At 37.8% G+C, this 23,299-nt stretch overlaps 1 protein-coding gene across 4 annotated transcripts in view; it reads left to right on the forward strand.

Moving 5' to 3' along the window:
- cdk19 (cyclin dependent kinase 19) overlaps positions 1–23,299 on the forward strand; it is a 214,740-nt gene that overhangs the window by 59,130 nt on the left and 132,311 nt on the right. For all 4 annotated transcript variants that reach the window (XR_009514474.1, XR_009514475.1, XM_059982939.1 and 1 more), the window contains exons 3-4: positions 7,614–7,724; positions 13,597–13,737. Coding sequence is in view for 2 of the 4 variants with exons in the window: in XM_059982939.1 (XP_059838922.1) it covers positions 7,614–7,724; positions 13,597–13,737 (252 nt within the window). In the remaining 2 variants the exon portion in view is untranslated. The remainder of the gene's footprint in view (positions 1–7,613; positions 7,725–13,596; positions 13,738–23,299) is intronic.

Here is a 23,299-nt window from a genome sequence, read left to right on the forward strand (position 1 = left end):
AAGGGCAAAGTAATTCAAGAAAGTAGTTTGTAGCTGTAAGAACTTGTGAAACTGTGGGGACTAGGCTGGGATGAGAGAAGGTAATGCTTTTAATGAGGATAAGGGCTTCAGAAGTGGAGGTGAGGGTCACAGCCATACAGCATAGAACCAGGCTCTTGGACCCACTGTGTTCATGTCACTCATTGAACCTATCTACATTAGAACCATTTACCCAATGTAGGTCTGCCTACATTCTAAAACATTTATAGGTGCTTAGACGGTAAGACATAGGAGCAGAATTAGGCTATATAGCCCATCAAGTCTTCTCCACCATTTGATCATGGTTGATTTATTATCCCTCTTAATCACATTCTCTTGTCTTCTCCCGGTAACCTTTGACACCTTTACTAATCAAGAACCTATCAACCTTTGCATTAAATATACCTAATGACTGCCTCCACAGCCATCTGTGGCAATAAATTCCACACATTGACCACCTCTGGCTAAAGAAATTCCTTCTCATCTCTGTCCTAAAGGATCCTCCTTGTGTTCTGAGGCTATGCTCTCTGATCTTAGATTATCCTATAATTGGAAACATCCTCTCTTTGTCCACTCTATCTAGAATGTAGAGCATAGAACAATACGGTACAGTACTGCCCACTAAGTGAGCCAACCTTTTAACCTACTCTTAAGATCAATATAATCCTTCCCTCCAACATAACCCTCTATTTTTCTATAATCCATCTGCCTATCTAAGAGTTTATTAAATGCCCCTATTGTATCCTCCTCTTCAACTGGCCCTGTTCCCATGCACACACCATTCTCTAGGTCTTAGAGTTGTAAATCCTGGAGTTTTGGCACGTGGAATTTAATGCCAAGATGATGACGTTTGGCATCAAATAAGCAGATGCATTTATTTCCACCACCTCTTCAGGCAGTGCATTCCGGACACTAATCATTCTCTGTGTGAAAGAATTCCCACTCAGAAGCCCCCTAAATCTACTGCTCCTCTCTCTAAAACTACAGTTGCAAGAAAAAGTTGTGAACTCTTTGCAATTACCTGGTTTTCTGCATCAATGGTTCATAAAATGTGGTCTGATTGTCATCTAAGTCAGAATAATAAACAAACACAATCTGCCTAAACTAATAACACACAATTGTAATTTTCATGTCTTTATTGAACATATTGTTTAGTTATTCACAATTCAGGCTAGAAAAAGTATGTAAATCATTGATTTATTAACTGGTAGAACCTCTTTTAGCAGCAATAATCATCACCGAATGTTTCCTGTGGCTGCTGATCAGACTTGCACAATGGTGAGGAGGAATTTTAGACCATTGCTGTATACAAACCTGTTTTAGTTCATCTTTATTTCTGGGATATCTTGCATGAACAGCCCTTTTCAGGTCATGCTACAGTATCTCAATTGGGTTAAAGTCTGGACTTGGCCTTCCCAAACATGAGTTTTCTTCTTTTTAAGCTATTCTGTTGTTGATTTATTCTTGTGTTTCAGATCATTGTCTTGTTGCATTATCCAACGTCTGTTAAGCTTCAGGTGATAGATTGCTACCATGACATTCTTCTGTAAAATGTCTTGGTACAATTTTGAATTCATTGTTCCCTCAGCGATTGCAAGTTGTCCAGGTCCTGAGGCAGCAAAGCAGCCTCAGACCATGATATACCAACTAGTAGAACGGTGCTGCAGGAACAACCTTGCATTCAATGTCAGTAAGACAAAAGAACTGATTGTAGACTTCAGGAAGGGTAAGATGAAAGAACACATACTGATCTTCATAGAGGGATCAGAAGAGGAGAGAGTGAGCAGTTTCAAGTTCTTGGGCAGGGGTCAGCAACCTTTACCACTGAAAGAGCCACTTGGACCCGTTTCCCACAGAAAAGAAAACACTGGGAGCCGCAAAACCCGTTTGACATTTAAAATGAAATAACACTGCATACAACGTTTTGTTTTGCCTTTATGCTGTGTATAAACAAACTATAATGTGTTGCATTTATGAAATTGATGAACTCCTGCAGAGAAAACAAAATTACATTTCTGCATGCAACAAAAACATTTTGAACTCCGAAAAAAAGACGTTGGGTTGAAGGTTACTTTTAAGTAAAATACTCAACGTCTATTTGAGTCCTTCTTGAATTTATGAAAAACGCCAAACTTAAATTTGCCGCCAGCAGCAAACCAAAAATAACGTCAGCCAGCTGTCAACCTGAAAAATAAAAGGACTATTTCACTGAACAATGAAAACATATGAATATATGTAAAATAATAGGCAATTAAAATATTTATCATACTTGTTCAGGTTGACTCACACCTGACAATGCAGTCGTATTCAGTAGGGATGGATCGATGCTTAGGGGAGTGACCGGGAAGGATAATGTGTTTTTTTCCTCTCTGAACTCACAGAAGCGTTTCCCAAACGATGTTTGCATTGCGATGATTGCAGAATGTAAATACTCCGAATTTATCATGTCGTGACCTTGTTTGAACTCTCTCAAATTGGGGAAGTGAGACAATGTGCCTTTCTGTAAATCTCTGGCAAGCAACGTCAACTTGCGCTCGAATGCCAAAACATCCTCCAACATGTGCAGGGCTGTACGTCCTTACCCCGTTGAAGAGCTGTGTTCAGCGTGTTCAGGTGCGCTGTCATGTCTACCATGAAGTGTAGCTTTTCCAGCCACTCTGGCTGTTCCAGCTCAGGAAAGGTGAGCCCTTTGCTGCCCAGGAAAGTTTTCACTTCTTCCAGACACGCGACAAAGCATTTCAGCACCTCCCCTCTGGACAGCCAGCGATAAAAACACGTTGTAGCGGTGTGCTACACGCAGTCAGTAAACTGCAGTCAAAGATAGCTTTATTCGAACTAAACAGCCTTGCTTTTAAGCCTCCCTCAACCCGCCCCCCCATGGGCGCGGATGCTGCAAAAGACACGTACTCACAAACCCCCGTAGGCTATCTCCCTTAGCCTGAACGCTGGCTAATTGTGAGCCGGTTCGGATGTGTCAGGAAATGGGTCGCCACAACGTCTTATTTACATTGTACAAGATCACCATAATCTTCAAATTTAGATTTACATTTCAAAAACTAACAAACTAACATAAAGTACATTTTAATTAAATACTGACCATGTAGCGGTGTGCTACACGCAGCACTAAAATTACGACACGGAGTCGGTAACTGCAGTCGAAGGAAAAAACTTTATTCGAAATCTTCAGCCTCACTTTTAAGCCTTCCTCAACCTGCCCCCCATGGCGCAGAGGCTCCAAAGCTCTGTGCTCGCAAACCCCCGTAGGCTATCTAATTGTGAGTCGGTTCGGATGTGCCAGGAAAAGGGTCGCCACAACCAATTATTTCCCAAAGCAACAGGGAGCCGCAGCACAGACGTAAAAGAGCCACATGTGGCTCCGGAGCTGCGGGTTGCCGACCCCCGTTCTTGGGCGTCAAGATCTCTGAGAACTTAACCTGGTCGCAACATATTGATGTAGCTATAAAGAAGGCAAGACAGCAATTGTACTTCTTTAGGAGTTTGAAGAGATTTGGTATGTCAACAAATACACTCAAAAACTAAAATACATTTGTAGATATACCATGGAGAGCATTCTGACAGGCTGCATCACAGTCTGGTATGGGGCGGGGGGGGGGGGGGGGGAGGTGGGGAGCTACTTACTGCACAGGACCGAAAGAAACTGCAGAGGGCGTAGATTTAGTTGGCTCTATCTTGGGTACGAGCCTACAAAGTACCCAGGGCAACTTCAAGGAGCGGTGTCTCTGAAAGACAGTGTAAATTATTAAGGACAGCCGGCACCTAAGGCATGCCTGTTTCTCATTGTTACCAATAGGTAGGAGGTATATATAGAAGCCTGAAGGCACACACTCAGCGCTTCAGGAACAGCTTTGTTCCCTCTGCCATTCAATTCCTAAATTGATATTGAACCTGTGAACACTACCTCACTTTTTAATATATCTGTTTTTGCACAAATTTTAATCTCTAATATACATATACAGTAATTGAATATTTTTTCTTCTATATTATGTATTGCTTTGAACTGCTGCTGCGAAGTTAACAAATTTCACGACACATGCTGGTGATAATAAACCTGATTCTGGTTCTGATGCTTCTTGCAACATGCTTCACAGTTGAGATGATGTCTTGGTGTTGGTGTGCAGTGCCCTTTTTCCTCTAAACACATTTGGGTGCATTTCTGCCAAAAAATTCAAACTTTTCCCTCATCTTTCCATAGAACATTTTCCCAGAAGCCTTGTGGAACATCCAGATGGGCTTTTGCAAACTTGAGGCATGCCTCAATGTTTTTTTTTGGAGAGCAATGGTTTCTTCCGTGGTGTCCTTCAATGAACACCATTCTTGTTTAGTGTTTTTCTTATTGTGGACACATGAACAGAGTCTTCAGCAAGCTCTAGAGATTTCTGCAGGTCATTTCTGTTACCCTTGGGTTCTTTTTCACCTCCTTCAGCATTGTATGTTGTGCTCTTGATGTGATCTTTGCAGGACACCCACTCCTAGGGAGAATAGCAACAGTACTGAATTTCCTCCAGTTGTAGACAATTTCTCTTACTGTGGACCTGTGTGCTGATGTACACTCAGGTCTTTAGAAATGCTTTTGCAGCCTTTTCTAGCTTCATGCATCTCTAATTTTTCTTCTAAGGTTCTCTGAAAGTTGTCCTTATCGAGGCATAGTGCACATAAACAGATCTTTCATGTGAAAAGCAGGTTCTGTCAGTAACCTGACTTTGTGTGTCTTTTTTATAGAGCAGGGCACCTCTACAAACCACAACTCCACTCGCATCTCATTGATTGGAACACATGACTCCAAATAGCTTTTGTAGAAGGCATTATCCCAGAGGTTCACACACTTTTTTGATTGTGATTTTTTAAATGATGTACTCAGTATTGACGAGAAGAAGTACAACAACTGTGTTATTAGTTTAGTCAGATTGTGTTTGTCTATTTGTGACTTAGATGAAGATTAGACCACATTTTATGAGTAATTAATGTAGAAAACCATTTAATTGCAAACGGTTCACAAACTTTTTCTTGCAAATGAATGTCCTCGTCTTATACATCCCCACCCTGAGAGAATTATTTTTAATATCTGATATATATATATCCTTCATAATTATATATACTTCCATAATGTCACTCCTCAGCCTCCTCCACTCCAGAAGAAAATCTCAGTTTATCTAGTTTCTGTAACCACAATGCCATCAATCCAGGCAACATCCTGGTAAATTTTAAACACGAGATTCTGCAAAGGCTGGAAATCTGGAGCAACGCAAACAAAATGCTGGAGGGACTCAGCTGGTCAGGCAGCATCCAATGAGGGAAATCAACATTCGATGTTTTGGACTTCATCAGGACTGGAAAAGAAGCAGGCAGAAGCCAGATTAAGAAGGTGGGAGGAGATCCTGGTGAATCTCCTCTGTATTGCATCTTTTGATTTCAATGGAATTCTTTTCAATTATGTCTTTCAAATTATTCATTTCTAAGTAGTTTGAAAAGTTTTTACAAGATCAGTGAGGTTTGTTTTTGCTTTTAGTTACAATTGATCATATTACAGGTGAAATAATGAGTACTGATTTATTTACGTAGGAATGGATCTTAACTTCTATCATTGTTTGTTAACTCTTACGTAGTTTTACTCCAAACATGTTTGGAATAGCAACTAACTGAGCTCACTTTCTGGCTTTAATAAATGTGTGATGAATGCTGGATAGCTATCTGTCCACAGATGCTAAGTTGAAAAATGATTGAGAGGCCATTTTGTAGTTCTATTTTTGAATAGAGTGGTCGGGTTTCCAGACTCCTTAAACCAACTGTGATGCAAGTGAATGCTTATGGGCCATCACGAAAAGGAGGATTTTGATTGACAGACAGACATACTTTATTGATCCCGAGGGAAGTTTGGTTTTGTTACAGCGGCGCCAACCAAGAATAGTGTAGAAATATAGCAATATAAAACCATAAATAATTAAATAATAATAAGTTAATCATGCCAAGTAGAAATAAGTCCATGACCAGCCTATTGGCTCAGGGTGTTTGCCACTCTGAGGGAGGAGTTGTAAAGTTTGATGGCCACAGGCAGGAATGACTTCCTATGACGCTCAGTGTTACATCTAGGTGGAATGAGTCTCTGGCTGAATGTACTCCTCTGCCTAACCAGTACATTATGGAGTGGATGGGAGTCATTGTCCAATATGGCATGCAACTTGGACAGCATCCTCTTTTCAGACACCACAGTCAAGAGAGTCCATTTCCACCCCCACAACATCACTGGCCTTACGAATGAGTTTGTTGATTCTGTTGGTGTCTGCTACCCTCAGCCTGCTGCTCCAGCACACAACAGCAAACATGCTAACACTGGCCACCACAGCCTCGATGACATCCTCAGCATCGTCCGGCAGATGTTAAAGGACCTCAGTCTCCTCAGGAAATAGAGACGGCTCTGACCTTTCTTGTTGACATCCTCATTGTTCTTTGACCAGTCCAGTTTATTCTCAATTCATATCCTCAGGTATTTGTAATCCTCCACCATGTCCACACTGACCCCTTGGATGGAAACGGGGTCACCGGTGCCTTAGCCCTCCTCAGGTCCACCACCAGCTCCTTAGTCTTTTTCACATTAAGCTGCAGATGATTCTGCTCGCACCATGTGACAAAGTTTCCCGCCATAGCCCTATACTCAGCCTCATCTCCCTTGCTGATGCATCCAACTATGGCAGAGTCATCAGAAAACTTCTGAAGATGGGCCTTGCAAGCTACAAAATAAACTCAACAAATGTTTTTTGTGATCTGACTTAACCCTCCCCAACCATTGGAGCACCCAGACTATCTCTTATTCATCACCTCCTAACTGGCCATTAGACCCCCAACAATTAGACCATTCCTCATAATCGTCTTTAGATCTCTTCTCAATTTCATTCTCTGATTCAGTCCTCCCTCCCCATATATCCTGCCCCTCTTGCCATCTGATCCCCAGCTAACTCTTGCCATATCACCACCTGTTCTTGCAAGCTTCAAACTTGTGAAGCAAATTTTTTGCCTGCAGAGCTTCCAACTATCCCATAATGCTACTTTAGTTGGACAGGAACTCTATTCAAAGAGGCACTGCATTTAAAAGGTTCTGAGAAAGCTGTTATTCCTGGCCTAATAGAGCACCTTTCCCTTCCCTGTACAACTGAACTCCACTCTAAAGTCTTTCATGCACAGATCTCTGTGAGATTGTGCTGTTTCACAAGGAACACAGTTTTGGAGTTTAAATTGTAGACATTGTAGTATATTTTAATGAACACATTTTCAATCAACTAAAAGGCAAATTGAATCAGACTGCAATTCCTATTTAATCTAACTTTGGATTTTATATCAAATCCCACAACTTAATGATTGCACATTATTGAGGCTTTATTTTGCTGACTCACGCCAAAGCATAAAAATTCAGATTGAAGAGCTGGGCATGAAAGTGGATTTGGGTGGATTGCATGAATTGTGTGCTGACGGTCCATTTTTTAGACATTAAGAGGCACTGTCAATATATTATTGTCTGTTTTATTCCCCCCGTACTTATTACCCATTATTGTTATTTATTTATTTTGTTATTTTCCCACCAGTTGCTGCGAGAGTTGAAGCATCCCAACGTGATTGCCTTGCAGAAGGTATTTCTTTCACACAGCGACAGAAAAGTATGGCTCCTGTTTGATTATGCAGAACATGATTTATGGGTAAGAACTTGGTTACTAGAATCTTAAGCACTTGAAATGGGAATATTAATTCAATAGTATCAATAGGTACATTTAATGTCAGAGAAATGTATACAATATATATACATCCTGAAATTATTTTTCTTTGCAAACATCCACGAAAACAAAGGAGTGCCCCAAAGAATGAATGACGGTTAAATGTTAGAACACCAAAGCCCATCCCCAGCAAAAAAGTATCGGCACCCCCCCCCCACCAAGCACGCAAATGTGCAGCAAAGCATCAGTAAAGACACAGACTTGCAGTACCCCAAAGACTAATTGTTCACTGGGTAATTCAACATACCACAGTTTTGTTTGTTCTCTTGCGCTCTTTCTCTCCCTGCCCCCCTCTCTCTCCCTCCCCCCCTCTCTCTCCCTCCCCACCTCTCTCTTTACCCCCACCTCTCTCTCCCCTCTCTCTCCCCTCTCTCCCCCCTCTCTCCCCCTCTCTCTCCCCCCTCTCTCTCCCCCCTCTCTCCCCCCCTCTCTCCCCCCCTCTCTCCCCTCTCTCTCCCTCCCTCTCCCCCTCTCCCCCTCTCTCTTCCCCCCTCTCTCCCTCTTCCCCTCTCCCTCCCCCTCACCTAATAAGGGAAAAAGAGGTGTCCCTGTGCAATTGTTGAATACACAATGTTGTGTTCTAATTCAACCCCTCAGGAAGAGAAGTATCTCTTGGTTCCATGCAGAAGGTCTACACATCATATGTTAATTGGGAGTAGGAATAGACTACTTGGCTTCTCAAACTTGCCCTGTCATTTGATAAGATCATGACTTAACAATTATATACTCCACATTCAGGCTTGAGCTGATCAGAATGGAGCAGTACTTGTTCAACACAAGTGCAATCAATGACCAAATCAGCAAGAGGGAGTACAATTGTCTAATCTTCATGTTCATGACATTCAACAGCTTACAACTTTACCATTATCATTTTCCAAACCATCAGTATCCCCAGGGAATGGGGTGTCATTGCTGATCAAAAACTCAACTGGAACAGAAATAATGTGTGTTAATATCCAGAATCTAGAAATAAATAGTTGTCTTCATATTTCAAATAGTAAGTACATGTCTTTCTTTAACATATTTTTGTCAGAGGAATGCAATGTACAGCACATATTAAAAGGCTATGAAATATAGTGCTAAGTTAATGAAAGGCTGATTTACTTTGCAAGGTTTTGGACTCTTATGTCCGATTATGGAAAGCAAAGAAACAAAAAAATCTGAAGTTGCTGGAAATCTAAAACAAAATCATGAAATGACCCATCAATCACTTAAAGGGTTATCAGAAGAGTTCTTGAAATAAAATCTTAGAATTTTTAAAAATCATTTTACCAATGTCGTCTGCCCTGTTGAATGTTTCGAGCATTTTCTATTTTTAATGTGGAAATTATGATAGAAAAGAGTAGATGCTATCTTTCACTTGAATGGTGATTGCATATGAACATATAAATAGAAAAAAATTAGAAAACTTGGGAATTTTTTATTAGAATAAAATATTGATTAATTTGATTGAGGTTGGTTGGAGATATGGGGTTAAATGTTACTAGTGACTCCCAAGAAATTAGCTGTATGCTTGATTTTGATGTGCAGTAGGCATGTGTATAGATTTTCAGGAGATGTTTAATAAAACATTTAAAAACAAGAGATGCAACATTATAGGTTGGCAGATGGGAAACAGACTAAGTAAAAGATGTTGGCTGGACTGAAGGAAGTTGAAACCTTGAGGTCCATATTAGTTCTTTTATTGTCCTCATGTAGTTATAGATTTCATAAGTAGGTATGAAATTAAAATTTACAGATCTATTATTAAGCAGTAGGTTTGACAAATGATGAGGTGGCTGTAGAATACTTAAGACAGGACAGTTCAATGAAATAGGCATTTAACTAGAAGGTGCAATTGAAAGTAGGTGAAGGCATTAACATATTTTATAGAAATAGGGGGAAATGAGCATGATTTTGACCTAGTTGTTCCATGGAAAGTATAAGTTAATGGGCCAATACAATTTGGGATTTTAAAGTAAATGCATAGAATCCAAGTACTAAAGTAGTTAAGATAAATATATGCACTGGAAGGAAGTCTGTGAGGAGTCAAGCTGCTTAGTAATAGAAATAATATTGAAGCCAGAAGGGAAACTAAGCCTTGGGGAAAGGTGAGAACATGGACAGAAAAGAAAAAAGATTAGATTTAATCTACGTATTTAAAATCTTGAAGTGCTTTGAAAGTGTATGTAGGATGATTTATGAGTTGATAAGAACTAAATGGTCAGGATTCAAAAGTGAAGTATCTGTCATAAAAGTCAGGAGGAGGTACGTATTCAGTGGCCACTTTATTTGGTACATCTGTACACCTGCTTGAGACAAATATCCAATAACCCAATCATGTGGTAGCAACTGAAAGCATAAAAGCATGCAGAATGGTTATGAAGTTCAATTGTTGTTCAGACCAAACATCAGAATGGTAAGGATATGTGATCTAAGTGGCTTTGACTATGGAATGATTGTTGGTGCCAGATGGGGTGGTTTGTGTATCTCAGAAACTGCAGGTCTCCTGAGATTATCACACATGATAGTCACGAGACTTCACAGAGAAAGGTGTAAATATCAAAAAAGATCCAGTGAGTGGCAGTTCTGTGGGCGATAACACCTTGTTAATGAGAATAATTAGACTGGTTCAAGCTGACAGGAAGGTGACTGTAACTCAAATAACCATGCATCACAACACTGGTGTGCACAAGAGAATCTCTGAACGCAACACATAGAACCTTCAAGTAGATGGGCTATAGCAGCTTAACAATTGGCAGAGAAGACCAGCAGCATCTGTATGAGGGGGGAGGGGAGAGGAATGAAATGTCAACACTCTGTGTTAAAAACATGCATCAGGGCTGAAACTAGTGAGGGGAAATGCCCAGTATAAAGAGGAGAGGGAGCATGGTGAGTCAGGAGCCCAAGATGATTGTTGACTCTAAGGCTGAGAAAGGTGAAGGATGAAGCGCAGTTTAGGAGAAGGAAGGAAGGGAGGGAGAGGGAGACAGAGGCAGGTGGATGATCGGTGGAAGCAGAAGTAAAACAGGAGAGGCAGACAGAGTGAAGTGAGGTGAAAGTAGAGGGTGATAAGCCCGAAAACAAAGCCTAACAATGTTGGAATCTGATAAGTAAAGAGGTGATAATTCTTTATACTGATTGTCTTTCCCTCTCCATTCTCAGTCCTGAAACAATGACAGCTACTTTCCCCTCCACAGATGCTGTTTGACCACTGAGTTCCTCCAGCAGATTGCTTGTTGCTTCAGGTCTCTATTCCAAATCATGAGATGCTTGAGAAAGTTGTTCCTCAGTATCAGTTTTCTTTTGTTTTAAGCATATAATTTATGTGGAATCTTATTATTAGCCCTTTAACTATTAGAACATAGAACACCAACACAATACAGGCCCTTCCATCCACAATGCTGTGCCAAACATGTACTTACTTTAGAAATTACCTAGGGTTACCCATAGCCCTCTATTTTTCTATTAGTGGAAACACTCTGTTAACTCTTACTAAGCTCTTGATCATTTTAAACATTTCTATATATAGATTATATATAAGGAAGGGACATTCTACTCCAGAGATGTAGATATACAGTGGATTCTGGTTAATTGGGGCAGCCACTTATTTGGGACAACTCTTAAGGAACAGGAACTAATAGAGAAAATAGTTGGAATTCCCTTTGTTTATTTGGAACACTATTCCCCTTAATTGGGATAGGAGACTATTGCCAAACAGTTTCGGACTAGTGTCAGTTTTGTGCACTTGTGTATGTCTGTTAGATGCTACACCATGTTTAATGCAAACAGTTTTAAAATAGCATCAGTTGTATGTGTTTGTGTTTAAAAAGGAATGATTTTTGTCACTGATAGTTTGCAAGTAATAAACAGTAAGACAATTCAGAATTGTTTTGCTCACTGTGATTTCAAGCATTCAGGCTTGGAGATGCCAGAAGCAGCCAGGAGTGAAAATGAACTGATTTCACTACTTCAACAAGTTAGGAACTATCGACAATCATGTTTAATGTTACAATGAAAATGACAATTTGGAGGATACAAATGTCAAAGCATTGTATGAAGGCAGTCGATGATCTGCACTGGGTGTTTGTGCTAATTTTGTTCATTTACATTCAAAAGGACATGGCAGTGTACACTGGATGAATTCCTCCAATGATAACTATGAGGAACTCATACACTGTCTAATAGTAATATAGTAGCATTGATAGTATTCTAATTTATTCCATAATCTAGTTAAATACATAATGTGTTAGTATTACTTTGTTTATCTTTTTAACTCTTTAACCTGTTTAACTATTTCCATGAAACTTCAGCTTATTGGTACAGCAATGGAAACAATACAGCGGATTCTGGTTAATTGGGACACATCAGCACCAGTATATTGTGGCCCAATTAAGTGGCTGTCCCAATTAGCTGGATTCATAGAAATAGTTAAAATGGTATAAATAAAAAATAAACTACCATTTAACAGAATAACAAATTAGGTATTGAAGTGAAATACAGAATAAATTAGAGCACTACCAATACCATGACATTGCTATAAAATTGTTCATAATAGTTATCAGTGGAGGAATTCATCTAAAGTACACTCACATTCTTTTGAAAAATCAACACAGACACTTAGGGTAGTTTTTTTTGGCTAGTGTCAAATCTTTTCGTGGCATCTTGACAAGGGTCTGAAATTTTCTTTAAATCAAAATAGAAAACAAAATGATCAAAAATACCTGTATTTTGAATCGCCATCTGTCACCCTAAATGGATAACATAACACAAGCACACACACACAACTGACGCTATTTAAAAACTGTTCACACTAAGCATAGTATACTGTCTAATGGCCACACAAGTACATGCGACTGACGCCAGTTAGAATTTGCTTAGCAACAACTTCCTGTCCCAATTAAGCGGGATAGTGTCCCAAATAAATGAAGGGAATCCCGGCTCCTTTATTGATTAGTTTTTGTTATTTAAGAGTTGTCCCAAATAAGCAGCTGCTCTGATTTACCAATGGCTCAATTAACAGAATCCCCTGAACTTGCAAATGTCCTACCTGTTGTGCACATAATTGTGGGCAAGGACGTGGTTAAGCTTAAAGTTTAACAGAATGGATTAGATATTTTAAATTGATCATTATCCTACAATTTATTACTACATTACTACATTTATTATTGTATTGACTATAATCTTTTTCAAAATACAGTATAGTCACTATTGCAGTGTAGGGAGAAGGTTGCCAATTAGTGTACAACAAGCGCCTTGTAAACAATGAAGATAACATGCCTTACTTTACAATTATGGATTAGAGTAATTTAATTTCACCTGTAAGGGTTGATGGGACCCTGGAGACAAAATTTATAAACCAGTGAAACGGAGTCATATGCCATGACTTAAATCAAATGTTAATACCTATTTCCAGTGATTCCTCTAGGTTAGCTTGCAGTACAGAGGAAATGCTGTTTCTGTCATGGGTGCACAGCATTTCCTGTGGTTTAGTTATCAATTTTGATCATTTGGCTTGTATATAATAGATGCCTTTAATACAAATTATTATTAAGGGGCATTTTAATTCATGTAAAGCAGTTGTGCAACATCAGTGCAGTTACTTACAAAAATGCTGGAAACACAGAGCAAGTCAGGCAGTGTTTATGAACAGAGGAACAGAGTGTCAGGTTTCTGATTGCTGCGTGTTTCCAGTAGTTTTGTTTTCTATATCAGATTTTCATAATCTGCAGCTTTTTTATTTCATTACTCTTAAAGTAAAATGCATTTTGTTGATATTGAGAATGAATATCTTTTTGCTCTTTTGCTTTTTGAATAGCATATTATCAAGTTCCATCGTGCCTCAAAAGCAAATAAGAAACCAGTGCAGCTGCCTAGGGGAATGGTTAAATCACTGCTTTATCAAATACTTGATGGAATTCATTATCTACATACTAACTGGGTTCTTCACAGAGACTTGGTAAGCATTAAGTTCTTAGAATGCCAATAATGAAGAAAATCCTGACTTGCCATGTGGTTGTATGAAAACAATTGTTTTTAAGATCTTGTTCTGGCTTTTGACCTTTGTTGGTTGCATGCATGTTGCTGTGAATTTTTATCCATTACCTTGTGTGATCAGGAAGTATAATGTGGCCACATACATTTTACTCCTTAAAAATTGAGCAATGCTTGGTGAAAATCCTTTTTTGTACTTAATTTAATGTGGTCCTTGAATTAAAAGCATTGGAGATCAGTACACTAGTGATATTTTGAAATAATTATTTTCACTAAATCCCAAAGACCTTGAAGCTGTAGGTCTGACAGGGCTTTTATAGTGTTGAAAAAGTGTAAGCCCTCAGTATGCTTTCCATTTGTCTCTTGTGAATATACGACCTTGGATATTTCAATTCAATGGAGATGTTTGAGGTGGCTAGTGAAGGGAGTATTTCATTATAACCTATTGGCACTTTGTGATCCGTCTGACAATTTTAAAAGGTCATTATAAGGGCTGTAGTCACAACATAATATAATTCTACAGATTTAACCTTGAATTTTGTATGTGGTACCAGCTTTGCAGCTTTTATTCAGGCAGGTTGTCATAAAGTTTATTTTTTCCAGTTTAAAATGTGGCATGAAGAGAAGCTTGTGAGAGAAAGTTTAATGGCAAGACTTGGCAGTGTGGAGGATCAGCGGGATCTTGGAGTTTGAGTCCATAGGACACTCAAAGCTGCTACACAGGTTGACTCTGTGGTTAAGAAGGCATACAGTTCATTGACATTCATCAATCGTGGGATTGAGTTTAAGAGCCAAGAGGTAATGTTGCAGCTATGTAGGACCCTGGTCAGACACCACTTGGAGTACTGTGCTCAATTCTGATCCCCTCACTACAGGAAGGACATAAAACCCATAGAAGGGGTGTAGAGGAGATTTACAATTGCGAGTGTGCCTTATGAGAACAGATTGAGTGAACTTGGCCTTTTCTCCTTGGAGGATGAGAGGTGACCTGATAGAGGTGTACAACATAATGAGAGGCATTGATCATGTGGATAGTCAGAGGCTTTTCCCCAGGGCTGAAATGGCTAGCACAAGAGGGCATAGTTTTAGGGTGCTTGGAAGAGATGTCAGGGGTAAGTTTTTTTACACAGAGAGTGGTGAGTGCATAGAATGAGCTGCCGGTGGCGGTGGCGGAGGCGGGAACGCTAGGGTCTTTTAAGAGACCTCTGGATGGATACGTGGAGCTTAGAAAAATAGAGGGATATGGGTAACCCTCGGTAATTTCTCAGGTAAGGACATGTTTGGCAAGGTTTTGTGGGTCAAAGGGCCAGTATTGTGCTGTAGGTTTTCAATGTTTCTAAAGTGGACTGTTTAAATGCACTACAATAGTCAAAGATTCACGATCCAAAGTACACTTATTATCAAAGAAATGTAAATTATACAACCTTGAGATTAGTATGAAATCCAGTTTAAAAGAATTAGTTTGACTGTGATGCTCAGTCAGCATGTTAGATCAGCAGGATGCCATGGAGTCATACAGCACAGAAGATGGCCTTTCAGAATGTAAATCACAATTTACATTCTTACCACCTAGACAGACCTTTTGTTCAATATTTAATTACAAATGTATAATTAAGGAGATAGGGATTAGGAGCTACTTTAGGAAGGCAGAACGAATTAAAGCTATTTATAATTTCAAGCTTGTTCTGTTTTTTTCTCATATTCCATACTACCTCTGGTTGACAGAAATCTGTCAGTCTCAGATTTAGAATTAACAATTTGCTTGATATCAATTGCCATGTAAAATACTAAGTTTCACCATCTATAACCTTTATGTATTTGTGTAACCTTAGAATCTTGTCTCTTGTCCAGGCTTCCCAGTGATTTGCCTTAATTGGTACACTCTCTCCTACAAATTTATCTCTTTCATACCTAATTTGCCATGAAGTATAATATAACCTTTTAAGGTATGTTGTTTGGAAATGCTTTAATATACCAGATGGGTCTAACCAGTTGCTATGTAATTTCTATACTTTGTATTCCAGTTTCCTAACATTTTTTTCCCTCATGGCCTTGTAGAAGAAATACATTTATGTATAATGAGTCAAAACAATAGTAGATCTGCTGACTAGAATATTTGTTAACCCAATATTGGGTAATGAGCACTAATTCAAAAAAGGACTAATGTTAGATATCAATATTCATGCTCGAAAAAGATATAGAGAGGTACACTTCTTTGTCTAAAACACTGAGATTTGGAAGGTTGGGGGCTCATTATTAAAATCTTAACAACAATTGAATGAAAGAAAAGAATATTTCTGCTGATAGGGAAACCTAGGACAAGGGACTAAGCAGAAAATTTAGATATGTTTCTGGAATCATCAATGCAGTTGACAGTTTATTATTAATTAGAATGAGTAATTAAATCTAGTATTGTTCCTATGTCCAAAGTTCAGAGTATGTATACATTATACAACCTTGAGATTCGTCTCCTAACTGGCAGCCTCAAAACAAAGAAACCGAAAAGAACCCAGATATAAAAAAAACGTGTGCAGAGAAAAAAAAGCATCAAGCCCACAAAAAACTAATTTAAGAGAACCCATAAAAAAGACCATTGAACACTCAATGTGCAGAGAAAAAGAACACATCATGCAGACCACAAGCAAATAGCATCTCAAACTGAAGCCTGCAAAGAGAGTCCCATAGTTCCGCATAGTTCCACATCCTGCAAAACAGTGAATTCATTCCAGTTAGGATAATAAAGTGAAAATGGTATGTCACATATGCTATTGAGTCCATTTCTTGTTTTGATTTGTATCATTCTTAGAATTGAAAATTGCAATTTGTACTTGTACGTTGTTGAGAATTTCTGTAACAACAGATTACTTGTCGTACTCAATAATGGAAGAACTAATCCAAAACAATGACAAATTGTACAACGTGATGTATTGTTCATATGCAAGATTCTCATGCCTGAGTCAATGGGCCAGAACACTAACTGCTGTCCTATAAGTTAATTGCTAAGCTATAATTTTGCTTTTATAACATTTGGCAAAATGTGGCAATTCCATACATTAAAGTGAAATAACTGTCAAACAAGCATATATCTGAAATTTAAATTTATTGTTCTTTTTGTAATGGTGCCACAGTAGTATAGTGGTTGTAACAACTTGTACTCTTATTCAGGTAGTCTCTTAATCTATTGTAATTGCTTTGTAATTTGCTTCTGTCTGCATTGTTTGCAGCGTTACTTTGATTCATTGGAAAAGATGTGACTCTCCATAATCATCTAAGCTGCTTACAGTTACAGTGAATAGCTCTGGCCTCAAAATAGATCCATGCAGTTATGTAACCAGTCATTACAATAGCAATGTATTCAAAACGTTTGGACAGGTTTAGTATTCTTGTATCCCAGCTGTTTTTATTCTTAATCGGTTTAAAACTTTTCAAGATATTTAAGCACTTTGACTAGAAATTCAGTCACAGAGCACTAAAAATGATGCAGTACTGTTGAAAAGTGACTTTAACCTGGACTGGAAAATATTGCAATCATTACAATCATTTCATTTTTTGTGGAATTTCATTTTCTTTGGTACTTAAGATTGGTAATTGTATAAATCTGCATCATATAAAATCAGTTGTGATACAGCATGCAAAAGTTATCTGCGGTGAGAATTTCAGCAATTCTCCAACTCACCTGTTGTTTTTATGCGGTCACAGAACAATCAGGATATAAAAACTTCCCTGCCATGGAGCAGTACATTTTGTCTTTGCTGAGATTGCAAATTTGCTACAGCCTCATATACGTTTCTCACATGGCTGGATTGCTTTGCTCATGGAGGTCAGGGTCAGGGACACACTTAGCTTCTTAGCTTCAGGATTATTGGAGGTTACAGTTGCTATTTCTGTGGTATCTGAGTTTGTTGCTCACTGTCATATTAAGGATGTCACTCAAGCTCCATATCCAGTAGAGGAGACCTTTTTAAGATTTCTTTCAGCGACCAGAAATTGCGTTTGCCTGTTCTCCAGGCTTCCCCAGAGTGCAGGAAAGAATGCATTTGTGTCCTTAAGGAGATCTGCCTGGCAGCTTCCTACTATGAGCATTCAACTTTAGTTGCAGAGGGCCTTTATGGCGGATATGAACAAAACAGTTACAGAGAGGAATTCGAAGCAAGGTAGATTGAATGAGTTCTGTGATGTAATTATGGTCAATACTATTCACAGAATCCAGTTTATAATAAACAGGAAAGACCAGTAATTTCCAGTTCTGGATGTGATAAATTCATTTTCCATGCATTAACATGCCTGTGTGTGCTCATTGGCTGGCACACACGTAAGTAGAAAAGCTCACCTGAAACTTGTACCACTTGAGTCTGATTGGCATGGCTGTATAGCCGTATAATATTGAAACAATATGACAAGAGCTACATAAATTCCTTATTTAGCAACGTAGCACGCGGTAGGCCCGTACGGCCCTTCCAGCTCCACCATTCCAGCAACCTCACAACCTGATTAACCCTAACCTCATCATGGGACTATTTACAATGACCAATTAAACTAGTTTTAGACTATGGGAGGAAAGTGGAACTCATGGGAGGATTCACCTGTGCCTTTTAGCATTCACCAGAGCAAGTGCACTGCCCAGTTCTTGATAAATGAATGTGATCAGGACTTCTGCCTCAATCATTCTGGGAAATGCTAGATAACACACGGTATTTCTTACTCCCCACTTATTAGACCCACCAGTTTCTTTAATCTATCCCCCAATTAATTATTGATCACTCTACCATAGTAAGTAGTTAATTTCTACTTACTCTGCCCAGGTGTTTCATAATTTTTTTTTACATTGATCAGATATTTCCTTATCTGTTCCAAAGAAAACAAACCCAGTATATTGTCTTATTAATATATTTCTCGATTCTTTGCAAAATCCTCATAACTATTCTGTAAATCCTTTCTGGTATTATCACATTATTCCTGAAATATCACTTGAAAATAGTACTTATCTGTGGCTAAAGTATTTCCAGTACGTTAAGCTACTTTTATTTTTTGTGTCTCGTTCTTTTTTTTTGTAATTTATTTTTTTATTGAAGTTCATCAAACAAACATTTCCATAAGATGTATTTCAGCCATTGTACATATATATCATATAATCATATATATCACAAAATCTCCACAAAGTATTTATCTGGGGAATACACTTATAGAGAAGAGTGGAAAGAAAAAACAAGCAAAAAGAAAGAACTATGTACAAGTAGGGAGTGATCTTTTTTTTATCAACAGATTTATTGATTTGTGAGAATAAAATCAGGCCTATGAGGCATTATGTAGTTAAACCATTTTTCCCAGTATGAATCAAATTGTTCCAGCTTATGATTAACAGATGCTGTTATCTTCTCCATTTTGTAAACGTCCATTGTAATTTCCATCCATGTATTTAAAGTTGGGCTCTCCTATGATAACCATTTCCTAGTAAGAGTCTTTTTGCCAGTCACCAACAGTATATTCATTAAATATTTATCTCTTTTCAACTATTCTTGAGGTATATATCCAAAATATATGGTCTTACTCTCCAAGGGTATTTCACATTTAAAGATGTCTGGTAGGGCATTGTGGATCCCCCACCAATATTTTTTGATAACAGGGCAGTCCCAAAAAATATGATAATGATTTGCATTTTGATTTCTGCAATTTCTCTAACAAACAGGGAGGTTACTATCATAATAGGATTTCTGAGAGGGTGTAATAAAATATCTTAGCAAGTTTTTTCATCCGAACTCCCTCCATTTCTGTGAATTGGTACACTTCCATTGATATCTCCATATTGTTGTCCATTCTTCCTCAGATATAATTATCACTCCTTCCTTCTCTCATTTTGTTTTAATGTATGAAGTCGAATGTGTTTTAAGATTTGACAACCCCTTATACATACTTGAAATGATTCTACTACCATTATCTGAATTATATGTTTTTCTAAGGAGCTCTATCAAGCATGTATTTGCCTTGGTTACATTTTTAAGCGTCTTATTAACATTGTCGCATCTGTAAATACTGATAAAAATCTTGTTTTTCTAATAAGTGTTTCTCTTTAAGCATTTCAAAACTGAACAGTGTTCCTTCTTTCATTATGTTGCAAAGAACTGTTATTCCTTTAGCTGTCCAGTCCTTAAATCGAGCATCCAATTTATTTGGTGTAAAATCTGAGTCATATGCACACCATTTAAGAATTGCAATATCTCTCTCTAGATTATATTCTTTTATAGTAGTTTTCCATATTTTAAGAGTCAATTTCACCCATGGGTTATCAATAGTATTTATGTACCTTTGCAGGTTGTTATCAGCCAAAATTGCTTGCATAGGGATGGGAAGTACCCACTCCTCAATGTTTTTCCATTGAGCGTCATATGATGGGTTGCTCTCAACTGTGCTGCAAAATAATAATCTCTAAGAGAAGGTAGACCCCATTCTCCCTTTTCCTTTGCTAATTGCAAAGTTTTGAGATGAACCCTAGGCCTTTTACCCTGCCAAATATACCTTGATAATATCTTGTTCCATTCATTGAATTAATTTTGATTAATCTCTATTAGTAGGGTCTGAAAGAGATATAACAGTTGGGGCAGTATATTCATTTTAATAGACTCAATCCTTGAACTGAGACTGAAAAAGGAATCAGGTTCCATCTTGCCATATCTTCCTTAATTTTTTATATATAAAGGCTGATAATTACATTCTGATAATTTTGCCAAATCTTTTGGCATAATGATGCCCAAATATTTGAAAGACTCTGTGTGCCATGCCCAGGGATATCTACTTTCAATTTCTCTTGGTGGGCTATAGTAATATGAAGGTAATTGGGTTTTATCTATGTTGATCTTGTGTCCTGATAATTGACCTTACTGTTCAAAGCATTGCATCAATTTAGGTTAAGAGTATGTTGGTTGCCCAAGATAGATCAAAATGTCATCCGCGTAACAAGCCAATTTATGCTCTATCCCTTTAATTGTAATTCCCCTGATATCTTCATTTTTTCTGATGTATTGAGCTAATGGTTCCAGATATAATGTGAAGAGTAGTGGTGACCATGCACAACCCTGTCTCGTGCCCCTTTCTAGGGTAAGACTATTTGATAAATATCCATTGATTTTAATCCTAGCAGTAGGATTGTGATATAGTGTCTGTATAGTTTTAATAACTGTGTCTTGAAAACCAAATCTATGTAAAACTCTGTAAAGAAAATTCCAATTAACCGTATCAAATGCCTTTTCAGCGTCCACGCTTATCACTATTGCTTCGATTTTATTATTTTGATCCATAATGTGAAGTGGATCACATTATGATCCATAATGTGAAGTGTCCTTCGTATATTGTCTTGTGTCTGGCATTGTCGTATAAAACCTGTCTGATCGTTACGTATCAGTATGGGTAGAAACTCCTCTAATCGTTTGGCCATGATGGAGGTAAATAATCTGTAATCTACATTAAGAACGGATATTGGTCTAAATGACCCGCATTCCATTTTATCCTTGCCTCCTTTCTGTATAGCTGAGATTATCGCTTCCTTCCAACTGGGTGGCATTTGTGCCTTTTTTAGAGCCCAGTTCAGTGTGGGGAGTAAAACAGGAATTAACTAATTTTTAAATACTTTGTACCACTCTGTCGTATACCCATCTGCTCCTGGTGACTTGCTTAATTTAAGCGTACTAATTGCAGCTTTTAATTCAATTTCAGTTATGTCAGCAGTCATCGTTTTATTTTGTTCTTTGCTTAAAATGGATAACTCTAGAGAATTCAAGAAGGTGTCAGTTTGGGTTATGCTTCCCCCTGGAACTTTGGAGTATAGAGTTTTGTAAAACACTTCAAAAGTTTCTTGAATTTCACTTTGCCTATTTTTTATCATTTTCATTCTTGGGTCCCTAATTCTATGAATTGTATTTTCTGCTATCTTTTTTTACAGTTTCCACGCCAGTATTTTCATAGATTGTGATCCACTTTCATAATGTCTCTGTTTCAGAAACATTAAATTTTTCCTGGTTTCTTGCGTAGCCAAACTATTAATTTCATTCCTAATTCTTTTAATTTCCCCAAATGTATCCTGTGCCAAATTCAATTTGTGTTTTTTCTCTAGTTCCTTCAGCCTATTTTGTAATTCCTCTAATGTTTTATTCCTTATTTTTTTCTTATATGATGATATTGCTATAATTTTCCCTCTTAAGATGACCTTCAGAGTATCCCATAAAATGGGAGGTGAAACCTCTCCATTATTATTAAATTCTAGGTAGAGACCAATTTCTTTTTTAATTTGTTCCTTAAAGTACGGATCATTGAGTAGACTTGAATTTAGTTTCCACATAATATTCTTTGGTTGTAGGTCAAAATCAACAGATAAATATATAGTGCATGGTCACTTACATCTATTGTCCCAATTCCACAGGTGTTTATTTTGTCTTTGTCTTTTCCAAATGTTATGAAGTAGTCTATTCTTGTATATACAGAATGGGGAGCAGAATAATGAATGTAATCCCTTCTGTCGGGGAAAAGGTCCTTCCATATATCAATTAAACCAAAATCCTCAAAAAGTGTATTAACTTCCTTATGTAAAAATTTTGTTTCATAGGTTTTTCTACTGAAAAAGTCTAGGTTTGGTTGTTATTGTAAATTTAAGTCTCCCCCACATATCAGGAGACCTTCTGTTTCCGCTACCATAATATCAGTAATTTACTGAAAGAAACCAATATCACTTCCAGGGGGTGTGTATATATTCAATAGAATAACTGAGTTTCTGTCTATATTCCCCCTTACCAGAATATATCTGCCCTCTTTATCTCCCATTTCAAATACTTTTTCAAAATCTAGCTTACTTGAGATAAGAATAGCAACTCCTCTCCTATGTCCTGATTTATATGAGGAGAAAAGCAAATTAGTGAAGCCCATTCTCTTTAGTTTTCTATGCTCATTATCACTTAAATGAGTCTCCTGTAAATATACTATATGTGCTTGTTCTTTTTTCATTTTGGATAAAATTCTATTATGTTTGATTTGATTTAATAGCCCATTGGCATTAAAAGAAATGAATTTTACTTTGTCCTTAGCCATCTGTATTTATCTGTCAATATATCATTGAAATTAGGAGAATAAAACTTAATTGATCTACTCTTTGAACAAATAAGAACCAAGAAACACAAATAATAACAAAAATGGCAACGAACATGTGATTCCAAGGCTGAGGTCTCTAGTAGATGACCCTGTATTGAGCAAGAGGAAATGTCTAGCTGTGTGGGATAACCCCTCCTACTTGTGAGTTGAGGGCCCCCATTGCCGTATTCATAAAAGTCAGTGAACAAATCCATTACACAGAAAAGATTTCCCTGTGTACTTCTCCTATATATACATATATGCACACACACACACACACACACACACACACACACACACATATATATATTACATGCATACACGTATTTGCACACAGGCATGTATTCTCATTTTGGTGGGGATAAAAGGAGTAAGCGAGTGAATAAAGAATAACAACTAAGTAATATAAAATCCAC

This window comes from Hypanus sabinus, chromosome 10 (assembly GCF_030144855.1).
Source record: "Hypanus sabinus isolate sHypSab1 chromosome 10, sHypSab1.hap1, whole genome shotgun sequence".
NCBI lineage: Eukaryota > Metazoa > Chordata > Chondrichthyes > Myliobatiformes > Dasyatidae > Hypanus > Hypanus sabinus.